The 21,521-nt window shown below is 40.8% G+C and overlaps 1 protein-coding gene across 3 annotated transcripts; it reads right to left on the bottom strand.

Moving 5' to 3' along the window:
• Positions 1-565: 565 nt before the first annotated feature.
• Positions 566-21,458, bottom strand: LOC311159250 (uncharacterized protein F13E9.13, mitochondrial-like). 3 transcript variants are annotated; one of them, XR_014616502.1, is made up of 8 exons: positions 21,420-21,458; positions 21,177-21,252; positions 20,031-20,113; positions 13,259-13,439; positions 8,573-8,723; positions 6,623-6,750; positions 3,808-4,020; positions 3,127-3,185 (listed from the first exon to the last, which is right to left on the bottom strand). XR_014616502.1 is itself a non-coding variant. In XM_084215221.1 (7 exons), exons 2-7 carry the CDS (start codon positions 21,247-21,249, stop codon positions 1,156-1,158), a joined length of 807 nt encoding a protein of 268 aa, XP_084071347.1. In that variant the 5' UTR covers positions 21,250-21,252; positions 21,420-21,458; the 3' UTR covers positions 566-1,155. The 3 variants fall into 3 exon arrangements, 2 of the variants coding, with proteins under 2 accessions (XP_084071347.1, XP_084071348.1); XM_084215221.1 differs by lacking the exons at positions 3,127-3,185; positions 3,808-4,020 and adding an exon at positions 566-1,346; XM_084215222.1 differs by having other exon boundaries at positions 3,172-4,020.
• Positions 21,459-21,521: the final 63 nt, after the last annotated feature.

The raw sequence follows: 21,521 nt of genomic DNA on the forward strand, positions 1-21,521 counted from the left end.
GTGCTCTGCCAGCTGCCACAAACCCCATGCTTGCATGCTTGCTTCGATAGCCACAATTTCACTTTCACGGGCATCAGCACAAGCCTGATGTGCACACGTCAAGGAAAAAGAAAGATCCCAGAGTCCCAAGGAAAGAAAACAAATGCCCACATTCTGTGCAGCCATGACATAACAGGTATTCCTTGAGTTCTTTTAAGTTTCCTTAGAGCTAAAGGATCAAATTCAAGGGGAATATCTTACAACATACACAGTGAGACTGTAATATTTTTCTTCAACATTTTATATGAAAAATAAAAATCTGTGTTTACCTGTGGCTTTGGTAGAAAGGCTTCTATTGTAATTATACCTTGTGTATTCCAAGAAAGTTTTTTACATCACTATTACTAGTCTAGATAGGTACAAAGCTGCAGGTGCTTGCTGAAAAATAATAAACCTTTATTAAAATCTCCAGTTTTTGCAAAAGCATTTTGATTACATTCCAAATCTACTTAAAATGTAATTAAATATTTACATATATTCTCTAATAAGTATTGTAAGTAAATCAATATCCCAATTATCTTAAATTTTTGTGTGGTATTAGAAAAATGTAGCAATTGTAGAAATGCACAATTCTAATGAAAAAATAATGATCTTGAACTTTAAAAGAGCCCTTCATTTGGAGAGATGAAAGTGCTGTACATTCTTTCCTTCATTATGTCTTACGGCCCCTGTGTGATGTAGGTGCTATTATCATCATTTTACAGATGGGGAAACTGAAAAGGCTAATTAACTTGTCCAATTTACAACACTTTTAGCTGTAAACTTAGGGCATCCTATTGTACTTAAAGGCAAAACAGAACTCAGCTCACCTGTAATGAACATTTTCTAAAAATTCCTAAACTCCGTAAACGTTTGACTTATAGGAGAGAATATCTCACACAAGATTTCAGAGTTGGCTTTGCATTGATGGTAGCTTTGAGCACCACAGAAATGTGCTGCCTAGGAGCAAACATCAGAGCACCAGGTTATTGTGGAGTATGTCTGTCACCCAGCTAGTTATGGAGATGATGTGATTTTTATTTGGTACTATCTGCCATTCGGCCACACATTTGTGCTTTAATTCTGTAGGACTTACCACACTGCATTTCTACAAACAAACAGTGTTTGCTGACAAACTCATTCCCTCAGTTTACTTATGTGTTCCATGAATTTCTTGACTCTGTCAGGATCAACAGCATTTGCCCAATATCCTTCTTTCTTGAAATACGAACCAATTATTAGAGCATCTGCATCCAAGTAATTGCTCACATTCTCCAGAGTCACTCCAGACCCAACCAGCACAGGAATCTTCACAGCATGCTTAACCTCTGAGGAGAAAAAAAAACAAAATCAGGGTTTATTCCTGTCTTTGAAACTCTCCATAAAGACTCTAATTTGCCTAGTTTTTCAACAGATAAACAAATGTATTGAGAAATTTTTGATTGTGGTATTTATTACTTCTACTGCAGAATGAAACAGGTTCTCTAGAAAAAACAGCTCTAGCTCTAAAGAGAAAAAAATAATCTTACTTTTTATATTCTTTTGTCTGGAATGCTTCCTATATTTGCTTGTATGAAAGAGAGCAGGGATCATACAGGAACCACTGACAGCTCAGCTAATTTTTCCAGAAAGAAAAGGCCAGAAAGAGGAGTGGTCATTTATCAGTATAAGGAATGACAATGGAATTAAAAAGCCTCTCATTTTTCCTATATACAGTGTTACTTGATGATTTCATCTTTTACCTGATTTCAAGAGGAGAAATAGACAAAAACAAGGCTCAAAATACAATACTATCTTTGGGAAGAGGAAAAAAAAGCCCAGTTCAAGAATTACTTAAGCAGCCTTCTTATCATTTTATATCAAACTGACCATCCAAAGAGTGACTCATAGAACTGGATGCTTCATCCCTTAGAGGAATGTTGTGAGCCATTATTTCTGACCTTTAAAAACATATAAATTGGCTTAATTAGTGATAAGCTGATGGCAAGGTAGTTATAGCTTGAGGTAACTTGGGAAAGCACACATGCAACAAATAAAAGTCTGCTTCAAAACACTGTTTAAATGAAGTTTCATCAGAAGCCTAACTTATTAATTATGCTTCAGGGAAGACTAATTATTTATCACCTTCCTACTTCACTGAAGAAAGGGGATCAATTAAAATGTTCTTGAATCTCTTTTTAGGTCACATGCCCTACCATTTTTCCATCTAGGAACAATAACTCCCTCTTAAAAAGATTTTAACATGAAAATAAAACCATTCAACACAGCCCTTCCTGAAAATATACAACAAATCAAATGGCTCATGCATATATGATTAAAACTTATTTCTATGCATATTTGATATTCTTAGTTTTTCTGCTTACCACAACAAAATAATTAATTTCTAGTGACTTATAGCATTATTACGAATATCCAGTTCTAAAAAACAGGAGATGTATTTTAAATTTTCTTTTTTATTTATATAATATCTATATGCTCTTAGGATTATCCTATCTGCTTTACATCACTACCAGCACACAAATAAGGTGCAACTGACCACAGATTGGTGACAGTACTTGCCTGAATCCCCAGAGGAAGCAGGCTCCAAGTCAATATTTGCTCTTACAAGTGCGTAAAGCACGTTAGCAGGGAGTTGCTTCATAATTATTTCACATCAGCAGGAAAAACAAAGAGCCAAATAATTAAACAGAGCAAGTTCATATGGGTCTGAAACAACAGCTCAGCCCTGCTGGGCAAAGGGAAAAACCCAGTGAAGCTTGAGACTGATGAGAAACTCCAGAACAACCCAAAGCCTTCCAAAGGGGGAAGGTCTCAAGTGCTGCTGTGCTCTCACTGCACACACATCTCCTGGGCTGCAGATCTATCCACAATGACAATGTGAAGGATGGCAAAGGGAGTGCTCAGTGTGCACTGAGATGTGTTACCTCATTAAGTATGCTACAGATGCTACTTTTAAGTCCTTTCCAAGCACATCAGGGCCTAAAGTTGATTAGTAGAAGGTGATTTGTCTATTGGCTGTGCTAATACAAATTCTAACCTGTAAAAGAAAATAAAGCAACAGCAGTGAGATGTGCTTTTGTGTGGCAATGCTCAGTCACTGTCAAAATATCTCTAAACACGGAGCTCTGCTTCAAATCTCTCAGTTTTCCTGGCATTCTTTTTCTTTTCTGACATGGTGAGAAAAAGGAGACAATTTTGTGATGTTACAGGTACAAGATGCTGAAGTTGACATAGATTTCTCTGTTCCAGTGGACTGTAACTAGAGGGCACTGTGCTCTTTCTTGTGGCAGCACAGCTGCACACAGGTCTCTAATAAAAGCCAATGAAATCGTGCTTGGTTGCAAAGCACAATGAAAGCATTTGAACTATGGTATGCACAAGTTTCATGAAATAAAGGCCAAGTGCTCCTAGCTTGAAAACAATGGCAAAGAGTGGTGTAAAAATAAGCACCACTGTGCCAATAACTTGCTTGACTACTCTTCTCTAACAGCTTTCTCATTGCAGTGATCACTGTACCATACAAAACACTATGTTTATGGTAATGCTCCCCCCTCTTAACACATTTTAGGTTTTTAATTCAAAGGACTTTTTCTCTGTCATTAAATTTAGGGTTTAAACAGGAGATGTGAGTGATCAGTACTTTTTCTATCTCTGAGGGTGTCACACAGTCAGCAGTCTCTATTTTGGCCATCAAAAGATGAGAGGGGATGAGCCAGTCTTGAGGCCCCTTTTATGAACAGTAATTAAGGAGGTGACAGTCACAGCCAGCTGTTGGATTTCAGCATGTACCTGTTCTCCACAGGTTACTCAGCTGAGACACTTTGTTTTGCTCAAAGAGATAAGTGAGCAGTCATTATGCAAAGCTTTGGTCACTCAAAATACAAACTGAATGCAAAGCAGGTAGTTCAGCAGTCATAGCCAAAGAAAAAACCTGATGGGTTCACACATCACACATCCAACCAAAGAATATTCCACAAGGCAGCAAACTGCAACTTCTATAACCTCTAAGATGAAAAGATGGTTTATTAATGAATTCAAAATGCTCAGCTACAGTTCTTGCTCCTTAACAACATGAAGCCTGATGTTTCAGACCTTGCACTCCCTCGACCTCTGTTGCCCTGGAGTGCCCAGGCAGCCCTGGAGCAGAGCCTGCCAGCCTCCAGAAGGCAGCAACACAAACTGCAAACAAAACCTGACTGAACACACACCTCTGCCTTGACAGGGAAACACTTCCCACAGCCCATCACAAATCAATCAATTCTGCACAAAGACAAAACCACTTCTATATTACTGCACAACAAAGCTGAAAAAGAGACATGACAAAAATCTCATCTGTCTCTCAGCTTTGCTTTCAAGATCTGCTTTGCAGTGTGATGAAAGGTGCCCAATTGTATCACTGTAATACAGCACTGCCAGGGCTGCATAAATTCCTGAAATGCAAAATCTCACTCACATCAACACCAACTTTGTAGACCTGATCCCTTTTAAGAATTTCCTGACATAGATATGCCTAATTTGTCATTTTTTTTAATACTGTGGAATTTTTAAGTCCTTCTCTTACCTGTTTTAAGACATCTTTCTCATGATAGGGCCTGCTAACATCCAAAATGCTGTGATCTAAGTACAATAAACCCATGATCTGCACACTCTTGCTTTCATAACACAAATCCAAACACAGAATTAATGTGTACTTCATTACAGCTGCCAACTCTGATTCATTTTGTTCTTTGGACTCAGAAAGAGAAAGAGACAGGGACTGACAAGTTTGTTCACATGAAAGAAAAGCAGAAGCTATGGTTCTGTCTGGTTGGGGTCCTGTGACAAAAAAGCCTCTGGGCCTACAGGTCAGGTTTTGTTCTCTGATGCAGTAAATCAATGGAGGTTGCATGTGCATACATGAAAGCAGAATTTAACCTAGGATTTTGCCCAACGACATATCAAATATTTTTTAAAAGTTATTTGATCTGGAGGCATTAAGTACAAACAGGGATGGATCTCTAGATTAACAAATTTTGCAGTCTCTAAAGCAGGCATAGGTTCCAGTATCACCTGTTCCACACATCATTTCTGATTTGCTGTACCAAAAGACCCAACTAATTCAAGGGGCTCAGTGTTCACACCACACCATCATTTTCTTTTTAGCATTGGTGACTGAGCAATTTGTAATATGTTTTTTTAGTAAAAAGTTTAATATGTATGAAATAAGAAAACCATTCCGACAAGTTCAACATTCATTTTAAATGCTCTTAAGCATGTGTGATATACATAAAGCCCTGAAAACACTGAATGATTTTATGTTGTTTCAAAAGATACAGAAATACAATACAAAAGATACAAATACAGCCTGCTGAGGTCCAGGTTTTCTCTGATAGGTAAAGTATGTCTTTTGTGCTGATCTCCTCACTTAAGTTAAACACAATACAGTGCACTGGAACCTCAAAATATGCCAAGTTACAGCGTGTTGGGTAAAGTAAAACCTAAAAAAATACACATTCTATTTTATGTAGTGAGACATTCAAATTCAAGCCATTGATCTAAATTAAAACTAGTGATGAAAACTAAATGTCCCCATGATAGAACTTTAATTCTAGCATGGGAGCAATACTGTTTCATGAACACAGCCCAAACTGATGCTAATATAAAAATATCAAGAATCACAGCACTTCTGCAAAGGTCAGAACTCATAGGTCAAATGAGTCTCCCTTGACAAAAGTGCACACTATTTAAAAATTATTTTGATGTTAATATCTTCCTGTCTAGCAATGAATTTGTATTCTTTCTGCAAATCTTCCAAGCAGTCCTTTCTCTGGTATTAATGTTTGGAATGTTGCCTTATGAAAACGCCCCTTTTCTTGCAGGAATTCAATTTTCATTGTGAAAGATAAAAACACTGAACCCTTCAATGAAAAGATTTATGGTTGGCTAGTTAGTTTAATATGGCTAGTTCTAGTATAGCTAGTTTCTAGGGTCATAAAGTGGCTTTTTCTTGCATTAGGGGTTTTTACAAATGAAACAGTATTTTCTTTCAGCCTCAGCATCACTCTGTTATAAAAGCTTGGAATAATTGTTATTTTTGCCCTGCCAAACTGTTGTATAGAAACATACTACAGCCCATCTTAGTAACACCTCAAATATGATCATTCTGATCAACTCAAACCCCATAGTGTGGTATCACATAACCTATGAACAGAGACATAGTTCTCCCAGGCTTTTCCTAGGAAGCTGCGAGAAAGCTCAGAGAAAGAATTAAAACAATTATTATCTCAATCTCTGCACCTGGCAGGCAATCCCTGTTTGCCAAAGATGTTTACAAGAAGGAGTTGACCCTTCTTGACCAACAGGTGCGAGAAGATTCCTAAAGGCCAATCAGACTTACGCCCACCATTGCTTCTATAACAACTGTGCATTTCAAATGATAAAGTGCCTTTTCATGCCTTCTGATGATGGACTCTCTATATCACCTTTGTCTGTCCTGATACCCCTTTGGTGATACCACAGTGAGAGTTCCTTGTCCCCAGCATCCCCCCTCTCTGCTGCCCAGCTGGGTGCCCAGCTCACCTGGCAGCTGCCCCCTCCCTGCTGCCCAGCTGGGTGCCCAGCTCACCTTGCAGCTGCCGGGGGTCAGCGGGGTGCCCAGTGGCCGTGCCAGTGAGCACCACGCCGTCAGCCAGGAACAGCTGGGCTGCGCTCGCCGTCTGCGCCACGCTGACATCGGCCGTCAGGGCGTGAGCACTGCAGGGACACAGCCTGTCACACTCGAGGGACACACGCCTGGGTCCCCACCCTGCCGCTGGCAGAACCCCCAGGGGCTGCTTTAGCAGTGTCCAGCTTCACACTGGCAGGTGACACTGCCGCCAGGTGACACTGCCACCCGAGCAGGAGTTAAAAACCAACCCTTCCCTTCATTGATCGGTGATTGCTCCGGGTCTCCTGGCTCTAGAGAGTGAGTGCTAAGTGTGAGCCACCAAGTGTCAATTGAGACAGCTGCTTACATGTCAAGCACCTGTATTTCAGAAGTGTTGAGCACACAGAGCTCTCTGACTTCGAGTGGGAGTTGTGGATGTGCCCTCATTCATAAATCAGATCCTGTTGCCTAGGGCAGAATCAACAACCTCCACAAGTCCAATAACAGAAAGTATGGTTAATACCTATGATATAGCCACAGGAATCATCTTACACGGCAATTACAAATATCAATTACACCTGCATCCCAGCTGTTCAGCAGCAGGCTTTGATGTATGGGTGACACACTGTCTGAATCCTACTGCAACAGTAACTATTAATTTATGTGGTCCCAAACTTGGAAAGAATTCCAGCCATTGCTGGTTGAACATCCAACACTGTTGGATTTTCCGTATTTAAACAGAAAACAACAGCTATGGCAAATATGTTGCACTGCTGAGTGCTAATGGCACAAGAACAGTTTCTCCTCTTCTAAAGAACAGGAGCATAGCAGCTCTCAGTGGCAGCTGCACTCTTCTACATTAAAAAGCTCAACCAAGAAGTCCTTCAGCATTTCTTTTTATGTTTCTGCCTGAAACAAAAACTTCTTTGCCTTTCTTAAATCCCAACTCTTTGAAAACTGGGAAGTATAACCCAAATATCAATTCATCAATTGTCAAGACTAAAAATAAAAATGGCATGATGCAATTTCATTTACAGAAAGTCTAATGCAGTGCATTTGCATTTATATATAGATGCAAATAATAATCAGAAACAAACTGCTCTGAAAGGACCTGAAAAGCTTCATCTGACCACCACACTGCATTGCTTCCTTTCTCTTTTGAAATTTATTACCTGCTTATTACATATTTAAGATCTTCCAAACTTGATTATTCTCATGATTGCTCACATACTACACACAAACATTTTAATTAGGTTATTTAGCATGTATAATACATAGCACTTGAGCAGTTCTGGGGAAAAAAAAAACCCAACAAATCCAAATACTGACATCTAAACAGCTGAAAGCATCATGTGACAGGTAAGATAAAGTATAAGCAGAAAAGAAACTGAATTTATCTGTCATAAGTTCCTTCTGTTTGATAATCATAGAACATAACCCTTACATAGACAGCACTGATTTAAGTAGCAGGAATCAGTATTATTGGCAGGAAGGAGAAGAAAGAGAAGAGCTTTTTAAAATGCCAAACTATGATCACTTGGATGCTTTTATATGGCAACTGCCTTCATAACTAAAAAATAACCTTGGATACCTAACTTTCAGAAACACAACTTCTTTAAACATAATAGACATTTACACATGCATACAAAATCTCAATACCAGATGCAAGGCTTTCATAGCAGGCATACTGAAAACCTGAAGGTTAAAAAACTACAAACATCACAGATAAAGCAACTTGCAACTTACAGCTGCAAATTTATTTTTAAATGTATCCCCTTACAGCACTGCAAGTCTGTGCTTAAATAATAAACTTCTCCCTATATGATTAACTTTCCTGGAAGAAAATTGACATTAAAAAAAACAGAAAATGGAGAAAAATATACGATCATTATTGCATTCATATTTACATAAAATTTTGCTTGTATTTACCTATGCTTCTTTTTAATATCAGCAAAAATCTGAATGTTGTCTGCTCCAATGTGTTTTCTGTATCTTAGCAGGTCACCTGCACAGGCATTTATAATCCCTTCATCAGCCACATGAGAAAACACAAACCCTTCAGCCCGGATAAAATCAAGACCTGAAAACAGTCAAAAGCTACATTTTAGCCTGAAACTGAGAACATTAAAAGAAAAACACTAAAAGCAAATGAAAATCCACCTTACTGCCCTTCCTATTTGATCCCAACACAAATTGTTTCATGGACTAACCCACTGTAGGACTAACCCACCTCACTTTTCCATTCTTCATTTTTGCCCCTATTCTCTCTGACTTCTTCCCATCTCTCCCACTGACCCCAGCAGTTTTCCCCCAGCCCCTGGTCCCCTTCTCTCCCCGTCAGTTTGTCCCTGTGTGGCTCAGAACAGACAGCTGCACACCCTGCCCTGTTTGCTGCCATGACGTGCCATGCAGAGGAGTAGGTGGGTCAAAACACACCTCTCTATTCTAATGATATGTTTTCTCTCCAAAAAGGGTCACTGACTTCATCTCTTCCCCCTTTCCAGGCTACAGCCACAGAGGAATAGCACTGTCATCTTTCTTTAGGAAATTAGGCAAGAAAACGCAGCCTGAAGCATGTTATATGCAACCCATGTGACTCCATCTACACAGCACCACATCAACAAATTGCTTCTAGAGCTGTGCCAAAGGCTCAGAAAGAGTCAAACATTTGCCATTCTACTCCAAACATCAATTCTGCCATGCCTTAGTAACATGGGTTCCACCATATTCATTAAGTTTTGTCCCTAGGAAGGTTTTGTGGCATGGATGCTGAAGAGGAAGATTAAGAGTTGCAATTACTTCATATGGGCCAGTCATTGACATTCAGGGCCCCCCTCCACAGCCTTGAAATATCTCTGACTGAAGACTTGGACCACAGAGCAATAAGCCCACAGCAGTGAGGCACAAGATTTAATTCTGACTCCCTTACTGCAATCCCCACTTCTCTCCTGGCTTTCATAGCCTTGAACTGTCACTTAAACCTGCCTCTTTTACACATTTTTGTAAAAGCTCTGCACTCATCTTGGGCAGTTTTGCTGCTCTTCCAGTTTGCTTTGGAGGGGTCTTCCAAGCCCTTCTGAAGCTCTGCTACGGCTCCAGCTTTGGAGTCAGATGCACATTTAATTAGAGCTGACATCATTCAAAGGAAAGCAATGCATGTGGAAACAGTCATCAAGAATGCAATCCTACCCACAACTGATTAGGCAACAGAGGCATTACCTTAGCACATTCCAACTATAAACATAGCTGATCTTGAAAATTTATTTACCAAATGACAAGGTGTCTGTTTATTTTAAAATTCCAGTTTCATTCCAAAAGCCCTGAAGTTGCAGAAACAGAAGCTTACGGCTGATAGAGAAGAGCCTGCATTGCTTAGCAACACAGACTCCAGCTCACAAGAAACATCACAGATGGATGCCAAATCAAATGCAAGCTGTCCTGTGCCTTGAGATTCGTGCAAAGCACAGAGTATTCCCAGGATCCAAAGACAAGAGTGTGCCACAAGTACCATTGCAGGCGCTTGTAGACACTGGGTGATAAACACAGTGCAAATAGCTAAACTGAGATTTCTACATCCAGGAACAAAAGCTGTAGCTTCTAATTACATCATCCAAGCTCACAGTACAATTCAGAGTTATATAAGAATTATTTCTCTAATCATTAAACTGTGGATGAGCCTAGAGACATAACACTTTCGCTGCAGTCAAGGTTTAACTTGGGACAGGAGCTATTCATTGAGTAATTTCATTTATTGAAGCCACCTTATTTGTTGTTGCTTGGTTTGTGTTTTCTTAGTGCAGTAATACAAGACTTTCTGCTAAACATTGGATTGTACTTAGTTTAACAAGGTTGCACTCTCAATCTGGTTTTTTGGAGGCCATGAAAATGCAATTTTTAACCAAGTGTAATAGGTGCAGGCACCATATCATTACCCTTCTGTTTCATGAAGCCATAATCAGATTCTGCTAATGAATTCATTTTTATGCTCATAAAATTGTGAGAATGATACTATTGCTTACTTCCACATTTGGCAAGTTGAAAAGTAATAGCCATTGAATAGTTAATAGGCAGTCCCATTTCTGACTTATATGGGAATAACACATTTTGTAGTTTCACTGGAAAACAAGAATAGGCAATATCCAATAAAAACTAATAAACAGAACTCTTAGAGGAGCACTGACTTTGTCTGCTGTTGACACTGGAGGCACAGTGTGTCTGTGCTGCAAAAATACTTCTCAGGACACTCTTGCAGCAGCTCCTGCCGTGCTCAGCATGGACTGCAGGCACAGGAGCAGGGTCTCCAGCAGCTGTCCCAGCAGGATCCACAACACTCCCTTCCTTTCACAGCACCTCTGGGTGCTCCCTGCTGCAGTTCTCAGCTGAGCTGCCTCCCCTCACCACTGCATTAATATGGTGGCACTTAAAAAGGGCAGCAAAAACCATAGCACACAGCTCTGCCTAATTCTGTCTTACCCTAAACAGTGTTGTGGATGACAGTAACTGAATTCCCACTCTGATGGTGCAGGAGGGAAAGGAATGGGCTCAGACAGCAAAGCTGTGTTTGCAAAAGACATGGAAAGATCTGGGATAAGTCCTGACATGAAGCCTCATTTATCAGCTATCAACTGTGTCATCATCATTGACAAAGACTGATCCAGAACTGGAATTTCAGTAATTGATTCTTAAAGGGAAAAGGGCAGTTTCAGGTAGAGAGGGCAGTTGGACTAGATGACTGTTTAAAGTCCCTTCCAACTGAAACATTTTTTTCTAAATTTATGAGGTAAGATAAACTTAAAAATTGAGCCCTGAGTCATGGTGAGTGCCCCAGGCTCACCCAGGCACAGGACCCTACAGTCCTTCCTCAAGCTAGTTGAGCATTAAGTCATACTGCAGACCTGTGGATTTCCCCCCACCCTTTACCAAATAAAATCATTACCTTCTCCTAGAGACCAGTTATAAATTCCCTGTGTGGTTCTCTTAAGAACAGTTATTCCTTCCAAAGACAGGGATCTCCACAGGGAAAATGAAATGACTGTACAATAGGAAGAAGATGCTACATATGGTTTTTAGCTGGAACACCTTCCACAAGTTATTTTGGTAGTGAGAGCATACAGGATTTGCTTTGTTAATAGCTACCTATCAAAATTGTATTCACATTAAAGCCACTACTACATTGCTACAGAAATGCTATTTAAAGATTTGCTATCTACAAAGTAGTACCCACTTTATTATGGTTATGTTTAAAGTGATTTTCTTTTTCCTTCCCTGTTCAGTGAACTTGAGACAATCACTTTTAGAGAAGTGCAATGAAATGCATTAAACACAGGCCCTTCCTGGTTGGTGTTCTACAGTTACAGAGGAAATAGTGCAGAACAGTAGTGGAGCTGAGCAAAACCCAAGCCCTCCAGGAATTCTTCCCTTCATTAATAATTGCAAAGAAGAGAAATACATTGTTCCCAGACCATATCCCTTATTTAGTGATGATTTTTGCTCCTCAAAGGATTGCTTTTAAAAATAGGGTATGTGCTATTTTTTCAAATACCTATGTACCTCAAGTGGCCTACATGCAGTAACCTCTAAAAACTAAAACTGTTACCATTTTTATTTGATGTTTTCATATAGGTTCCAATGCAGCAATAAAAATTAGGTTTTCTCAATTTGTCAAGTGGCTAGATACTTTGAAAATGGCAACATCTGATTTTAAAGTTCACAAAACAAATGCCAGTTCAAAACACATCTATTAACAAGAATTTAAAGCTTTTGGAACATATTAGGCATAATTAAAACTGCCACTGCAGATGGGTTAGCCTGCATGATTGTACCTGAAGTATGGCTTTCATTTAACACCAGCATCTTCTACCTGGTTCTGTGAAACTGGCACATGCAAAAATGTGCAGCCTTAGCATAATGACAGTCAATTCGGGCAAAAACATGCATTAACCCTCATTTTGTGAATTTAGGAAGTACAGGCTTTCCATATTAAGCCAGCCTACACCTTTACATCAGGGAGGGTTACACATGAAAAACTAAAATTGCTTCGGCAAACAGTAAGAGCAAGTAGTCAAGTCTAGGATTCATGCAATAAGGATAGATTAATTTATATTTAATTCCCCCAAAGGCAATTTAATTTTAAGTACTTTGGCTATCTATACACTCAATTTTTGTCATTATATAAAAAGCTTCATTCTACTCATTCATTAAAAAAGACAACGAAAACTTAGTTTTCATGGACAGCAGTAGCAGCAACAACATATAAATAGATACTGAAACAGGATGCTTAACCCCCATGGGTTAAATTTATCCTCACATATAATATAACTGAAATAAATAAGAGTTACACCAAAGGGGGCTTTTAGACACCAGCAGATTTAAACTAATGATTACATTTAGACAGGTTTCACCTAGAAAGCTGTGGTGGCAGCCTTTGGCAGCCTCCAAGTGAAGCAGTGCACAAGCACCACCCACTCTAATCAAGCAGGCATCATTCTCAGAACCTAACTGCTGCTGTTTCAGGGCACAGTCACTTTCCACGGTATCCCTGCCAGCACAAGGTGCGGCTTGTGGAGAGCGAATGCCACAGCAACAGCAGCAATACCTGAGAGCCCTTTGCATTACCTGCAGCCAGAGCAATGGCTACTGCCTGCTGGTTGGCAGCACACAGCACCTGGACGCCCAGAGGGACACGGGGACAGCTGTGTCTGATGGCAGCGCCGAGCACGGCCATGGCTGCGGTGACCTCCGGGCCCGGGCGCACCGTGTACGGCACGTCGTGCATGTTCTCCAGGATCAACCCATCCTGGGCAAAGAATGAGAAAAAAATATCACTGCACTGCACACACGTGGCCAGCTCGCCAGTATGGACTGTGCACTGAGACACACAGGTGTAAAGGGGTTCCTTCAGAGGGAGGAGTATCTACAGCAAGTTGGGCTGATGCATTTGATGCACATAACCACTTATATATAAAAGTGCTTTCATCGACAGCATGGTATGTGCAGTGAAATTATGAAGAGAAATAAATGTGATTTTAATTATACATTCATCAATTTGGGTTCCTTTGATCCATCCTAAAATGTGAACTATAGGCAAATGAGTTAAATCTTATACCTCATTAAAAATAGTGTAAAGTCAAACTTCAATTATCCAAGGGGAATACAGGATATTGAGTATGTTCGGATAGCAGAGGACTCTGAGATAATCAGGGCAATTTTCAATTCAATTAATGTCAGAAAATAAGTGTTACTTTGGAAAAATACAGGAATTTTTTGTTTGACTGTTATTGTGCCAAATGCCCTAATATGAAGTAGTGATATTTCCCCCATTCTGTATTCAGAATTAATGGAAAGAAGATATTGCTATTTATTGTCCATTATACCTCTCCATCCACATGGACATACACCTAGCAAACAACGCAGTGATGATAAAACAGTCTGCTGATACAATTTGTACATTACTTGATGCCACACACATTTCTAATCATTGCATAGGCTAGACCAAAAAGTTTGCAACAACTGCAGATAATGCATAATTATGCTAAGGATTAATAACAAGAGTAAAAGTAGAGCCTTGAAACCTATTCCATGCCTGGTATTTTGCATTAGCGGTAAGAAGATGAAAAGAAAACCAGATCTTTCTCACCAGCTTAATTCTAAAAATGCAAAAAGTTTAATAGACAAACTAATTGCATATATAGCAAATAAATTCTGCTCTCTCTGGAGTTTTATCACACATCTTAATCCTTTAAAATGAGAGCTTTTCCTTTCACAGAGATGGTAACTGAACAAAAATATAAGGAACATTTTTTGGGAAAAAATACAACTGGAGATTAAACATAGCAGCTTGGTTCTTAATGACACAGAGAATCAGGAAGGGGAAACAAAAAAAAAGTTTCCTTTAAAAAAAATCTTTTATATGTGACACTTCTCTAATCTTTGTTGTAGTGTGAAAGCCCTTCTGGCAGTAAAGGATAAGACAGTACCTAAAACAGGGTCAGCATTTAATGGCTGAATTACAGGCTATGGCACAGGCATCAAAAATGAACACCCAGCACAGAGGGTGGGGAAAAGTGAGAAGGAAATAATCCAGTGGAGCAACATGGTCAGTCCAAACACAGAACCTGCACACATTCAATGCACCAGGGCACAGCTGCCTTCTCACAGCTCAGTATGTAAATACACAAAAGACATGCTACCTAAAAAGCAATGGAATGTGACCTGCTAATGGAAAAGGTGACCTGATATGATGACACTCCACATCAGACCTTTGCACCATGTGATGCCATTCACCAACATATTCAATTACATAATTCCAGCCCAGGAAAACCTGAATTAGGCAAAGGAGCAGCAGGTATGGCAACCAACCAAAACATCTGCACTTGACTTTGTTTGTGTGTCCAGTTCAATACGGAACATCCACACTTCTGTACCTGTGATGGGGTGTAGCCATACAACCAAGATGACAACCTGTCCTAAGAAAATCACAAAAACATCCAGAAAATCTACTAGAAAAATTTCTAGTAATTTTTTTTCTGGAATTAGATAAGGACTGCTCCAACAAACCAGAACTGACCAAATGGTCTTGGTATCTGAGGCACAGCTACTGAATCCCTTGTGGTACCAACAGAAAGAGAAACCCTGTAGCCTCTTTTTCTCACTACATATAATTATATTAAATCAGTCTCAGCAAGAATGCAAAGTTGGTCAGTAGTTGCATGTGGCAAAAGGAGTAATGTAGAACTAAAACACTTTAACAAAGCAAATTCCAAAAAATGCAACGAGCCATCAAAACCAGGTAATTCCTTGAGGCCAAAAAGCCTGGAAGCCCTTGGCTCAGAAATGCTCTACTTGGCAGATTTCAGCAAAATCTGGGTATTGGGGAAACTCCAAGCTTATCATAAAGGCCAGGAATCAGGATCTGTAAAACAGCATCCCCAGGCTTCCAGGCAGTCCAGAATCAATCTCAACAGGAAGAAAGGCAACTGGGAATGGGGCTTCAAAATGCTCAGCTCCTAAAGAGCCACACTAGTAGCCAAAAAAAAGCAAGAGAATAGGCTGGCAGAATTCCACAGTGAAACTGAGCTTTTCACAACTTGCTACTACTTTGACCGTTCTGGATTTGCATAAAGCAAATTATTCCATTAGCTACATTAATGAATTAATTCATTTAATAAGTTATAAAAACCCCTAGCCATAGTACTACACATAAAAAGTGTCTCATTAAATTCTAACTCAAAGTGCAGGCATATGGGAGGATTGCAACAGTTCTCTCTCCTGCTTTAAATTTACTATATTCACTTTTCAGCAACTGCCTCTTCCTATAGCCTCAAGGTCCACAGTTACAGTGAATATTTTTGGTAGAACTTTAATAATGTGTTATTCTTTTGGTACCATCCGACTGTTCTTTTGCATATTATGCTTTGTTTAATTAAAAAGAGAACAACATATGTTCTGCAATACAGAAAGCTGAATTACAGATGCATTAAGTCAAAGCTTTCTTTCATATTTTATATAAAAATATAACACCACAGATTTGTGTTTACTGACTTGATATGTATAGGAAACAAACTTCAGTACTATCAGACAGCTAATTAAAATGGGGGAAAGAAAACAGTTATGCTAAATTAAAATTCTTGGAACTTAGGCTTATGGTTTAGAAGCCTATGGAAATAGCTTCTGCATTATATCCTCCAAAGCAGGATTTACGTAGACAGTATGAGATAAAACTCTTGCAAGAGCCTTCTGTGCTCCTTTGCCATTGACTGTTAAGATAGTTTAAGTGTTACTTATATGCAATAGCCTTATTATAAGTAATTTTCAAGCAATGTATTTCCTTTTTACTTGGAAAGGCTTCTGAAGTGCTACACATGAAGTGCCCTTTGTATCACAGTTAGCTACTGAAAAATAGGTCCTTTAATTAGCTCTCTAACTACATGAAAAATAATTTCCTTAGCTATATTCTGCTTACAGAAATAACCTCTTAAAACACTTCAGCCTCACACATATTACAGCAGGAAAGCCTCAAAACAGTAACAAACCGCAAATGAGGCAACAATTGCATAAGTTTTAACTCAGCATATGCCTAACATAACTTTTTCCCAGGGCAACTTTAACCCCAGTGCTTCTCCCCCGAGAAAGGCTTTACCTGCACCTCAGTACAAACCTCTCCAAGCTCAGCACCTCTGTTCTTTTCTCTAGAAAGGGAGCAGGCCTGGCACCATCCCTGTTATTATACAGCCCCAGGTGGGGACTAAGACAATGGCAGCAATTACCCCCACACCCCTCACGTGCCCCTTAGAGGGGAAATCAGGTGTCTTTGCAGAGCATTTAATTGCTGTTTGTAAGCACAGCTCTTAGCAACTTCTTTAAAAACTCACCTCCAGAGCAGATTGCTGCCTTAGCAGAAGTAAGCTGCTATCTCATGGTCTCCTGCACATGCCAGAGGAGGTAGCTGTGGGCAGTCTGTCTGCTATTTTATTTTCCTGTAATACAGCTGAGATTTGAAATGTTAAACTCTGTAATCAAAGTGAAAGCTACCTATATGTTTCTATGCAGAAATACTACTTTATTCTGTCTCCACTGTTATTAAATTCTAAGTGTTGTGAATTCCAGTTATCACTGTAGTTATAAGACCAATAGGTTTACCACTCTTTTTTTTTTTTAAAAACACCAATGCAAAACATATACTAGTAACTGTTTTTAATGTCACCTACTCCAGCAGCTACAGTTAGGAACAGTAACTAACAGGCAAGTGGGAACCTGTGCTCTATTTTCTAGCTACAAAACAAATGTCAGCCAGGCTGAAAGGAATGAATAAAAATTAACCTGAATAGATACATTTTGCCTCTTCCTTAAAGAAAAGCAGGTACAAATTGGAGGGATTATAATAGCTCATAGCCTGCTGCTTATAAAATCTTGTCTAGGGAATTTCATTGTTTAGCAACACACAAGTACAAAGCATATACATTTTGAGCACAGATGGCTTCCTAACTGAGCACTCACTTGTTTTCATTACTATGCTCTAATATCACAAATCTTTCATATTTATTATGTGAAGCTGTGAATGTGCCAGACAAGTCACCTTACTCTGAATATACCAGGATTTACTTCCAAGTGCAACACAGATGGAATGAGCAAGACCATATACTTTATTTTTAAATGTTAACACCAATCTGAACAATTTGAGACAATATGTAAATATCTAAATAGCAGCAAATTGTTATGTATCTTCTTAAGGGCTACTGTGGGCAGCATTTGGGAACACTGTCAGTACAAACATCCATGGGAAAAAACCATTTCTCTAGGTCTTCTTTCACAAGAAAAATGGACAGCTTAACAGCTCCTTTAGAATACTGAGCAAGAAACCCAAACAGATTCCCATTCCAGAGTAGTTTGGCAGTAGTGACCTCTGTGTAAAAGCTGGGAAGCTCCTGAAAGCATCTATCCTGAAAATTTGCATTTTTCTTAAAGTAACATAAAAAAACTAGAGAATTGAATTGCAGAAAGTGTTAAGCAACTCCACTGGTATTTACGGAGGCTCTCCTGATCATCTCTGAGACTTACCTCCTTAATAAAAGATTTGTTATATTGCTCTAACTCTGTTCTGTTCTACTCTCTAGCACTGTGCAGACCCTTAGAATGAAGACTGGTGTGGAAGTATATTTCTGTTCCTGTGACTTCTATAGGAAAATTGGTTAATTACAACTCTAAGCCCTCAATTTGTCCAAATGTGTAGAGAAATGACTGCATCTCAGGTGTCTCCTGACAGGTAGGTTTAAAGACATATTCAAGTTCAGAGACTGCAATGCACTTACAGAAAAGGTAAACCAGTTAGAGCTGGAACTGCAGAATTCAGTACTACTGTTGAAAAGACAAAGTATAAAAGCCAAATTAAAACTTTTTGTTAGTACTGATTTTAAAGCTTATCTCAAAGCTACTCCAGCTTTGTGCATGCCAGCAGTGTCAGTAACTGTTTCTGTACCTTCCTTCACCTTCAGGAGTATTTGGTGTCTTCCCCCTGCTGTTGAAGGTTTCAATGTGTAATAATTATGTAAGGAAATGGGCAAACAAGCACTGCAGTGTGGAGCAATGGCTTTATGAGTTACAGATTATCTGTGCAAGCACTTCCTCTGGCACAGGAAGGCAGAGATTAGTGTTTGCCACTCTTCTGATGTAGATCGAATCACATTATACCTCATGGTGATACTGCAACAAAGTATAAAGGCACAGTACAGAATACAGTTATTGCACCCCTGTTCTTTCAGGAGGAATGAAAAGGAAGAAAACTTCCTTGTTCTGTTCAGCTTGCAGTCAGGGACTATTCTAACTGGGTGGACATCTCAGCATTCCTTCCTAGTTTAACCTTACCAGGACTCTGCCCATAACCCACCTTGTGTGACTTGTCTTGGCATTTTGACCTTGGTCTTCTATGGTATTCAATTTTGTTCTGTCTGTATAGTATCATTCTAATTTATAGATTAAAAATGCTTCAACCTGCTTGTTAATAAAGTTTTTCTGAAAACAGCAGTTCAGAGCAGTGACTGCTTGTTCACTGAAGACATTTTCAAACCTTGGACATTAGTACACCACCAGAAAATGTTCATAATGCTGTGGGCAGGTCAAAGAAAAAGAACATCACCACCCCAAGACAAGGTGTAATGAAATGTTTAAAACATATCTGACCTTTCAAAAGGACATACACCCTGTTAAAATATACTGACCTATGAAGATTACTGCACCACTTCAGGTCCAACAGCAATTCTGACAGCAGTCTCTTCTTGCCTCTGGCTGACAATGGCCTTTTGGGCCTGCTCTTCTGGACGTGCAAAGCAGGCATGTTTGCTGCCAGGGGCCTGGAGAGAGGCTTAGTGAGGGCAGAAAAGGGCTTGAGCCTTTTTTTTTTTAGATCCTGAATTATCAGTGCTGTTTTGATACAAACACAGCTGTGGGGTGAGCCTGCACGCTCCAGGTTCCTGAGGTGTGCATGCAGTGTATCAGCTGTGCACATGGCACACCTCCATGACCTCAGGAAACCAGAGGCTTGCACAGAGCTAAAAATACAGTAGCTTGTCAGACTAGATTGATGAAGCCTTCTACAGCTAGAGACCTTGAATGCCAGGCTTTTTTTTTTTAACTCCTTAAATTGACTTGATTCATCCAACTCAAACAACTTGAACTGTACTATTTGAATCTAAGTTTTTTCAATTGTTTTGGGTGCAGCTGATACTTATCTTAGGGTGTTTTTTTTTTTTGCAATCTAGAAGGCCTACTTCCTGTGTTGAAATAAACAATATGGATTTAAGCCTCTCTAATCTATGAGCTATAGGCTCAATTTAAAATTCTGGCTATGCAGAAGTGTAATGGCCATCATGGGAAGCAAGAAACCAAAACTTACAACTCCAGCATCCTTGTAAACTTCTGCCTCTTGACAAGCTTGATCAATGATCTGGGTCAGTGGAAGAGAACTTCTTGGTGTCCCTGCAAGCAAGAATAATGCTGCTAACCCCAGGGCATGCACAAACCAAATCTATGGACAGTAATTGGGTAGGACATCCATGGGGATAGCACACAGGGACATATAGGGCAAATTTTGTTCAAAGACTGCCCTGTCTCCTTGTGACCTGCCTTAGTGACATCTCTTTCCTTAGCTGAACTTGGCAGAACTGCTGTAACCATTCAGCTCCTAAACCTAATTCACAAACTTAAGGAATGTCTGCTACAATCCCCTGTTGCACTAGGTCTGCTCTTAGCTTGCTATTCACATACTTGTAATTTATCCTGTATTAGTGATGCTCCAGACAATACAACCCATGGGCAAGACTGACCTCTGTGACAGCACAGAACACCTATACTAAACAACAGTGAGTTTAAAACCAGCTAAAGCTCTCCTTAATCTGCAAGGATAATTGGATGGCAGAAATACACATGTACAGATTTTGTTGAGTTCAATGAATTTGCCTTAAGACCAAAGTCTCTTGTGACATTTGGGCCCCAAGGGTCAGGCAGTGAGAGTCTGAGATGGGGACTGTGCTGAGCCCTGTGTTAGCTCTGTTAGCTGGCCTGATTTCCCAGCACAGGGGGAGCTCGCCCTACCGCCTGGGGAATAAGGGCAAGGTGGGCTGTCCAGAGCAGTCCTGCCCACCCTGAGCCCCTGGAAAGGACGAGGAGGCCAGTCTGGAACATATCCCGCCTGTTGTCTGAGCTTCCCGCTGCCTCAAAGGGCATGGGGGAGCTCTATCCAACCTCCATCCCATCCCAATGTCCATCCGTGCAACTCCCTGACCCTCGCTGCTTGAAACACAGAGCTCACCGAGCCCAAACCCTCGTTTTCTTAGCCTAGCTCCCTGTGTGGAACCGTTTCCCGCCTTTTTTACCTCTGAAACGGGGAGCGCCCAAACTGACGGCGCCTCATGAGGGGCCCGTGGTGGCGGTGAAGGGACAGCCTACCAGGGGACCGCAGCCGGGCTAAAGGGCTGACGCCGGCGACACAGACCGGTACCGGTCCTGGTCCCGCCAGCCGTGCCGCCCGCCCGCCGCTTACCTGGCAGCGCTCCCACGTGCACCATCCCGACGACCGCGGCCTTGAGCCGCCCGAACAGCCCGGCCCGCTGCATGGCCTGCGGGGAGGGAAGGAGGGCGTGAGCGGAGCCGGGCCGGGCAGGCCGTGGTGGCGGCCCCGCCTCCCACCGCTGACCGAGACCGGGACAGGGACAGGGCCAGGACCGAGTCCGGGACAGGATCCTCAGCCGCTCGGCTCGGCCCGGCCCGGCTCGGCCCGACTTACCCCGGCGCGGTCCCACGTGCTGCAGCCGCTCCCGCCGCTTCCGCGTCCGGGCCCCGCCCCGGCCCCGCCCCTCCGGCCCCGTTCCGCGCGGGATCCGCAGGC

The sequence above is a fragment of the Fringilla coelebs genome (genome assembly GCF_963513975.1).
Source record: "Fringilla coelebs genome assembly, chromosome: 14".
NCBI classification, from domain to species: domain Eukaryota; kingdom Metazoa; phylum Chordata; class Aves; order Passeriformes; family Fringillidae; genus Fringilla; species Fringilla coelebs.